The 8857-nt window shown below is 47.5% G+C and overlaps 1 protein-coding gene across 1 annotated transcript in view; it reads right to left on the reverse strand.

The window, feature by feature from the left end:
* The window catches only part of SLC18A2 (solute carrier family 18 member A2), a 42633-nt gene extending 35151 nt beyond the window's left edge, over positions 1-7482 (reverse strand). The window contains exon 1 of the mRNA XM_011359308.2: positions 7335-7482. Coding sequence (XP_011357610.1) covers positions 7335-7482 — 148 coding nt within the window. The remainder of the gene's footprint in view (positions 1-7334) is intronic.
* Positions 7483-8857: the final 1375 nt, after the last annotated feature.

An 8857-nucleotide genomic window follows, 5' to 3' on the forward strand; every position in this document is an offset into this window, starting at 1 on the left:
TCGAGCGCTGCGGGCAGGGACCCGGGTCATCGTTACCTCGGGGTCGCCGCTGGCCGCCTGCCCTGCCGCTGCGGGCTCCGTCCGTCCAGGCGCCTGCTGGTCGCAGTCTCCGCCCCAGCTCCCCGCCGCCGCCGCTCAGTTTAGCGGGTCCGGCTCTGACGTCACGGCCCGCGCGGAGCGGAGGCGGGGGGCTGGGGAGCGGGAGGGGCTCCGCCCTCGCCTCCGCCCCCGTCCCGGCTCGGACCCGCGCCGCCCTGCGGGGCTCTGCGCCCTGACCGGGTCCTAAGCCGCCCTGAGCGCCAGACCCTCGTTGGCCCCTGCACCTGGCCGCGTGCCCTGGGGTCCTCGGCCCGAGCGAAGCGGCTGAGGCGCAGAAGGAAGAAAACAAGGGCTTCGGGGGGAGGGGTCAAGGGTCCCGGGGGTGAAGGGGTAGGAGCCAAGTTGAGGAGCCAGGGATTAGTGCTTTCATCTGGGCTGCTCTTTGATCCCCACTGTTCTGAATTTGTCCGTGAGGGCATGAAGGCTAGTGGGTAGCCTGGGGTGGCAGGGGAGAGGGGGTGTTGGGAGCCAGGGACACATCTCTCTTTCCTGAAGAAGTCACTTTACACCCACCACCCCTCTCCTCTCCCACGTCCGGAGCCTGAGGCAGGTGCCACATGGAGTCTTTGAGCCTCGGATCCTTGGGTCCCCTCAGGCTGATGATGGGGAAATGAGAAAGGAGGCCTGGATGGCTGGATGGAGACGTGGTGCGTGTGTGCAGAGGAACACTGCTCGGCTATAAAAAAGAAAAAAAAAAGATGAAATATCGCCATTCGGATCTTGAGAATATTGTGCTGGGGTGAAATTAGCCAAACAGAAAAGGACAACCATGTCATTTCACTTCTTTGTGGGATGTAAAACAAAAAGGAACAAACGGAAAAGCATAAAAACTCATAGGTACGGGCGGGAGGATGCTGGTTAGCAGGGGGGAGGGGAGGGGGTAGAAGAGGGTCAAGGGGGCCTGCTATATGGTGACTGTGATGAAAGGAGACTGGACTTTGGGTGGTGAGCACACAATGGAAAATACAGATGATGTATTATTATAAAGTTGTACACCTGAAACTTATATAATGTCATTAACCAATGTTACTCCCTGATAAATTTAATTTAAAAAATAGAAAGAAAAAGAAAGAAAGATGGTTGACAGGCAGAGTGCCTGTCCGGGGCTGATCTGGAGCTGTCATCCTCACTACCAAGTAAGGATCTACTTTTGACTGCCAAGTCCCCCTATTTTATAAACAGAAGAGAAACAAGCAGACACCTCTGACATAGCCGGTGGAGCTTCGGAGGCCCTTCTGGGGGGCAGGAACAGGAGGTGTTTTCCTGGAAAGCCACTTAGAATGAATGTTATCCTGCCATGGCCTCTCAGCGGTGGAGTCAGGCCTTATTTTATTAATGTTAGCTTGTCGGCTGCAGCCTGCCCAGAGCAGCCAGCGCTGTGCGCTGCTCGCACGCCCTTCCGCCGACTTAGACACCTCCTGGGCTTCCCATCGCCGCCCCTGATGCGAGGAAGATGGTTGGATAAGTAAGTAGGTCAGTAACGTGGGGACTCCAGGATGTCCCAGGATGTGTGTAACTTAAATATTAAACAGGGAGGAGAGAAGGAAAACCACTCAGGAAGAGAGAGTAGAAGGCGGGAGCTGTTGAAGATGTCTGTGGAGGGTATCGCATTCATGGAGTGCCCCAAAGTGCCCGGAGTTTCAGGCCCCAAGCATGCGGCCCTGCCCCCACATTCCCGGGTGCAGACAGATGTCATGGTTAAGGGCTCTGGTCAAGATGCCTGGGTCCCAGCCCGCCACTTCTTTGACTAGTGACCTTGGGCAGGTTATGCCCCTTCTCCATGCCTTAGTTTCCCCATCGCTGAAATGGAGCTACTAATTGGATCTATTATGGGGTTGCTTTAAGAATTAAACGGGAATACACAGGCATCCCTTAGAGAGTGAGGGCTCAGCGTAGGCCATTCATTCACCCACCAAATGTTTGTTGAGTGCTTACTAGGCGCCAGGCACTACGGTTGATTCTGTGGACACAGTAACGGCCCAAACAGAGCAAATCCCTGCCCTCGGCGTGCTTACGCATTCTGGTAGTGATGCCACGATGGTGAACACAAGAAGCCATGCCAGCTGGGGCCCAGCCAGCTCGAAGAAGATGGTTCTGGGGAAAATGACAATTTCTGTGCTCCCTCCTCCTGATCTGTCACCACTCCTGGAGCACTGTGGTCTACAACAGACTCTTCAAACACTTTGTGGACAGCCCCTAAAAGAATTTTTAAAAATATGTATGCCTCGCACATTTTTCAGTTGGCATCGAAAAATTTTTTTTTAATCATAAATTTAAATAGTTTGGAGGATATTGTATATGTTGACCTTTATGTGTAAAACCATTATAACTCTCTTTTAAATGTACCCAAGAAAATGTAAATAATATAAGAATGCAAAAACACTATGTTATACTTAAAGATATGAACAAGGTTCTCTTTAACAGTCAAAAAATTTATATTGTTTCCTTTATGCTTTCAAAGTATATTTGAATTCTACTTCCAACAGAATTTTATCCAGTTGTAATGTTTTTATTATTTAATTTCTTTATTTATCGCCTTATCTATTGCATGAACTGTAACAAACACATGCATATGCATTACCTTTTAAATTTTTTTCTTATGGTCATAAGGCTCTTAAGTTTTAAAATTCTCTTTAAGATTGAGTAGTATATAAATGATAAAGTAGCATATAAATGATTATTAGTAGCATATAAATGATTATTAGTAGTATATAAATGATAAAGGCATTATATACACAATATAAATTTGGATAAATAATTATTAAATAGATATGGTTAAATAATTATCTATCATGAAAAGAAAAATGGCATCAGAAGTATATTACTTCATGAGATAGGTGGGAAGAGGATTTTTAGAGCCTTGTTAGGAGATGCCACTATTGTCCCTGAATGATTTCTGCCTCAGGACAATAACAGTAAGATGATAAGAGTCAGGAAGGTTCATTCCTGTCTCTCTCTCTTTCCCGCACTGGAGAGCCCCCTCGAATAAAGGGCTTTGAGGAAGCACCCCAGTGACCACATTGATTTGCTCTCCCCCGGAACTCAGACTTGTGAGCTCGGCCATCCAGACCCCTGCCTCTGCCCGCTCCCCTTCCTTTCAAACACAAGGTATTAGAAAGTTCTACAAGTACCACCGAGGTTGACTTTTTTCCACTAAATTTCATAGTTTAGGAATGATAAGGCAAGGAGCTGCCTGGACCATAGCAGTTACTTAAAATAAGTGTTATGTGAGATAAACTAACATGAATTTAAGCTATAGCTAGCATCCTCGCTGGGTCACTTTTGCGAGTTACATGACTTTGGGCCCGTTAACAAACTTGTATGTGCCTAAGTTTCCTATCTGTCACTCAAGTATGGCAAGAGGCCCCCCTCCCAGAGTTATTATTGGGGTGAAAGGGGATGATCTTTGCAGAATGTGCCTGGCACATTGCAGATGCTCATACTCATCTAGTGTCCTCTGGCATTGGGACAATAAAAGTGCTGAGGACAAAAAAAGGTGTAAGTGGTCCATGGGGAAGACCCTCCACCCACCAGAGGACTTGGAAATAAGTGTCCCCTGGGCATTAAGCTGTGAAACACAAATAATAGGTCAGAGCAGAGATGAACAGAAACAAAGGCATCCTGAAGAGACACAGTAGCAAAACCTGATATGCTAGTTAACACGTGGGTAGGGAAGGATGGTGGGACACCCAGGGGCGAGCCAGGCACAGGGTGCAACAGGCAGTTTGTGGAAGGGGAAGCCCAAATGACTACCAGGCTCGTGAAGAGACAGACACTCTAATAATCAGAGAACGCCAATTAAAACGACAGTGAGGTACAGCGCCACATCGCGGCAACAATTAGGAAGTTGGGCAAATGCTATTTGTTGTTGAAGATGTGAGGAAGTGGGGACCCTTTCTTGGGAGTAGAGCAAGGACTGCGCAGCCTTCCTGGAGAGCCATCAGGAGTGCTCAGTGGAATTTTGTCAGGCTGCCCCCTCTGGTCCAGCAATCTGTCTCCCCATCTCAGGGAAATCCCTCCTTGAGTCCTAAGGGGACAAGAACAACGATAGTCATTGCAGTGTTGTTTGCTGCAGCGTTGGAGGTAACCTCAGTCTCCATCACTAGGGAATAAATAAGCGAAATGTGCAGGAGCACCACATGGCCAGTAAAAGGACTCAGCGGATTACCTGCGTGTCTGCTCGCAGATCTGAGTAGTCAGGAGTAGGAAACGGGGAGGGGAGAGCCAGCTCTGCAGCACGATTCTCCACTGGTTCATTAGAAGCACACAGAGCAAGGTCCTTGTTCAAGGGTATGTAGGGTATGTATTCACACAATGGAGTGGATGCCTTCGTGGGGCCGGGACCCAGGCGAGGGGATGAGGGACAAGGCAGGCAAGTGGAAATAAACCAAGAATGGGGCCTTGCGAGGACCAGCAGCTGTAGCACACTCAGAACCGAGGCAGAGGATCAACTCCACTGTCTGTATAGGAGGATCCCCCTGAGCAAAGGTTTTCAGGACAGAATTGGCTGTCCTGAGCACGGAGGCCACACGTGGGCCGCGTCTCCCAGGGGCTGGCAGGGCTGTGCTCTGTTTACGCCAGACTGAAGGGACATGAGAGCAGATGGAAACCCAGATCCTCAGAAAAGAATGAGGAGCATCAGAAAAGGTAAATATCTGCTCAATGCAAAAGACTCGCGGATTTTTTGGGTCTTGTTTTGTTCTTTGCCTTTCCTCTTTATTTTCTTTATAAAGCTTTCACTGCTTAAAATTATAACACTGTCTTGAGGGATTTATGACACATGTAGAGGTATTACTTATAACAACTCTAACTTAAAGGATGAGCGTGGTTATCGGGCTACAAAGTGGCAGATTTCTATATTCCATGTGAAGTGTATATTACTAACTATAAATGGCCTGTAAAAAGCTAAGGATGTATGTTGCAATCTTTCACGCAACCACTGTAAAAATAATACAAGGAAAAATAGCTAAACAGCTAAGAGGAAAATTAAAATTAAATGGAATTCTATAAAGTATTCCAATAATTTTAAAAGGCAGGAAAGGAGGAACAGAAGGACAAAACATCAGAGGACTCAAGCAGAAAACTAAAAATAAAATGATAGATCAAATACATAAGGGGTAATGGACACTACTAAAAGAAATTGTCAGGATGAATTTAAAAAAATAGTCTGAACTCTGCTGTCTGAATAAGATAACATTCTTTAAAGATAAGGACACAAGAAGGTTGACAGTAAATGGATGGAAATAATATACCGTATAAACTCTAAGCATAAGAAGACTGACTATATTAATATCAGATAAAATAGATTTCAAAACAAACTTCAGAGATATAGAAAAGGAGCGTTCATAACGATAAAAGCGATCAGTTCGATAGGAAGATATAATAATTATAATGTATATGTACTCAATAATAGAGCTTCAAATATATGAAACAAAACCAGACAGAATTAAGGGGAGAAAAAAACAATTTCACAGTCTAAATGGGGTCTTTGACAACTTTCTCAACGACCGACAGAACACCCAGGCAAAAAAAAATCAGCAGACATAGAAGATCAAAACATTATCATCAACCACATTGTCCTAATTGGTATTAATTTAACCCTGAGAAATATCAGACTTCCCATTATTTTCAAGTGCTCGTGGAAGGTCTCAGCTGAGATCTGTCTCACTCGTTAGAGGATTTTTTTCCTTGAAGTCAGCTCTATCCGTTGTTTAACATACATATAAGTAAACGAGCTACAATTAGGAAAAAAATGCATTTCATTTTCATTCTTTTCAGAGTTCTTCTGCATACTGTAAAAGAATATTTTCTGTACAAATTTAACCAAATCGACTGTACTGGTTTTAAGAGGGAATGGCAAAGCAAATGTCAATTTACTTGAAGGATGCCTTGCTGACTGCCAATGAAATTAAGTCATAGATGCTCTAACTTAATAATTCAATCACTGAATTAACTGGCTTCATGCAGCATTATCTGCAAAATGCAGGTCTCCAGGTTGGGCCACTTTAATAGAATCACTAACCTGTCTGAGGACATTTGCTATAATTGAAGGCTGCACAGGAGCCAGCCAGCTGTGAAGAGCAGCGTTTCATCAGTTTTAGGCCTTGATTCTCCGCTCCCACCTGGACCATTGCCATTACCCCCTCCCAGCCCCCCTGTAGCTATCCCTGTGCCCCTCAGGCCTCCTACAGTCCACTCTCCTCACCAGCTGGAGGGAGCCAAAAACACCAGTGTGCTCATGCCACTCCCCAGTCTTAAGTCCATCAATGGCCTTGTACTTGGGGTAATGTCAAAAGTCTTCAAAGTGGCCCAATGGGACGTGCCTGGTCCAGCCTCAGCGACTGCCTCCATCTTCATTTGCCACATCACCCTTGCCTCTGATCTAAAATCGGATTTCCTTTATAATTATCTGGGCTCTTGCATGGCTTCACATGTCACTGTGTATCTCGAGGGTCCCAGCAGTGCAGCCCGGGGAGCCCCGGCCTGGAAGGACCTCCCAGCCTGGCCCACACAGCCTCCCCACCTCTTAACGCCACTCAGCCTCCGAGGTCCTGTGCACTCCTCATTCCTCCTGCCAGAGAGGCTCTTCCTCTCCCTCTTCACCTAATTATCTCATTCTCGTTCTGATTTTCCCATTTGTTCATACACCCTGTGCTCCTTCTCACCCCAGGGCCTTTGCTCAGGCCATTGCTGCTGTTTAAAATGTCCTTCCCTCTTCCCTCCTTGATCTAGTTAGGGTCCCCTTACCCTTTGTCTTGGATCAAGACACAGATGGGTTGAAAGTGAATAGATGGAAAAGTATTTCTTCTCAAGGAAGTCCTTCTTGACCCCTATGCATATGTCCCTAAACCCTTCCTTCCTGGCACTTAACCATTATAATCACTCTTTCACAGATGTGATTGTGATTAACGTCTGACTCCCACGAAAGCCGAGGGCAGGGCAGAGCCTCTAGTGTCTTGCTCATTATATCAACCCCCTCCCCCGCCCCAGAGTTTGACGCTGCCTGGCACAGAGTAAGTGTTCAATAATGCTGTGGTTGACTCGAGTTCTTGATCGTTTAAGCAGTGAGTGTCATCTGAGGGTAACCCATGGAATTGACTTCTGCCCAGTGATGTGCTATGCCTGGTCCAGTCTCTATGCCTCTGCAGAACTGACTTTCTCCACCTGCAGTGTCCACCCCCTTTCTCCTACCTATCCAAGCCCCTGCCTCCTGCTACCTGCCTCCTTCTACCTACCTCTTGCTTCCTGCCTCCTGCTACGTGGTTTGGCCTGAAAAGCCTTCTTCCCTGCATCCCATTGACTCACCGAAAACCACTCAATTTCTGATGCCATAAGGGGTTGCTGTCTCTGCTTGTTAAAGCCCCTAGTAATTGAGTCATGCATGTCGCCTCCCTCCCCAGCAGTCACCTGCAGCCATTTCCCACCCTAACCCCCAACCTCTGCTCCTTCCTGACTCCAAGTCTTTACTTAGGCAGATCCATCCACCTAGAATGTCCTTCCCGTCCTCGGGCAGAGAAGCCCAGCAAGAAGTAAATGCCCAGCTGTCATCACATGGTCATGTTTATGCCGTCGAAGCTGAAGGCCCCGCAGCATAGGCTTCCTTCGATTCTATAGAATAGCTCCCCTTTCCGCTAAATCCACCCCACCCCCACCCCCTGCTCCAGCAGCCTCCTAACCCGCCTCCTGGGCGCCAGGTGCTGCTTCCAATCCCTCAGGGGACCTCCATGACCCACCGCTTCCCACAAGCCCCTCCCCAACTCGAGGCCTCAGGTGGCTGCTAATACTCACATCTAAACCCCTCTGCCTGGCTTTTAGGGTCACTCTTCCTAGCTCCCACCCTCTGCTCTAATCAGACAGCCCCCTTTATGCCCCAGAAACACATAGTATTCATATCGACCTCATCCCTCTGATTTCCAAACCCTATTCCTAGCCCCAGAGGCTGACTCAGCCCTCCTTCCACACGGAAGTCAAGCGGGGGAATAACCACCACAGCCCTCCTGCGTTCAGGAACGCGTAGGCGCCGACGGCCTGTTCCCCACGAAAGCACTGGCCAGCAGGCACTGTTCCCCAGCAGGTTCATCCGGCCTCGTTCTTTTTTTCCAACTGGACCATCAGCTCCTTGATGGCAAAAGAAGTGATTTGTTCCTGCTCTATCTCGCAGATGGCAGCTGCATAGTGCTCTCACAGAGCAGGTCCACAGGACAAGCATCGGACACACAGAGAGGATCTGGGCACCAGACTCGATATGGCTCCAGCCAGCTGGGCCTCAGTTTCCTCATCTGTACAGACAGTGGCTGGGCCGGGTAGACTGCGCTGTCCAATCCAGTAGCCACTTGCCACATGTGGCCGTGGAGCGCTTAAAATGCAACGGGGCGGGATCGAGATGCCCTGTGAGTATAAAACACACAACTGAATTGTGAAGGCTTAGTGCAAAAAAAGGGAAAACATTTCATTAATAATTGTTATATTGTTTACATGTGGAAACAATCATATTTTAGATACATTGGCCTAAATAAAATATGTTATTAAGACTAATTTTGCCTTTTCTATCTTACTTTTTTTTTTAACATGGTTGATAGAAAGTTTTAAATTACTTATGTGGCTTGCATTCTACTTCTGTGGGATAGCGCTGGGCTGGAACATCGGTGCTGGAAGGGGCCTTGGAGGTTATTAGGTCTAATGCTGCCTTTTACACATAAGAAAGCAGACCCAGAGAGGGACGGAGCCTTGCCTGGGGTCACACAGGTGTGAGGTCGGG

The sequence above is a fragment of the Pteropus vampyrus genome, unplaced genomic scaffold (genome assembly GCF_000151845.1).
Source record: "Pteropus vampyrus isolate Shadow unplaced genomic scaffold, Pvam_2.0 Scaffold46, whole genome shotgun sequence".
NCBI lineage: Eukaryota > Metazoa > Chordata > Mammalia > Chiroptera > Pteropodidae > Pteropus > Pteropus vampyrus.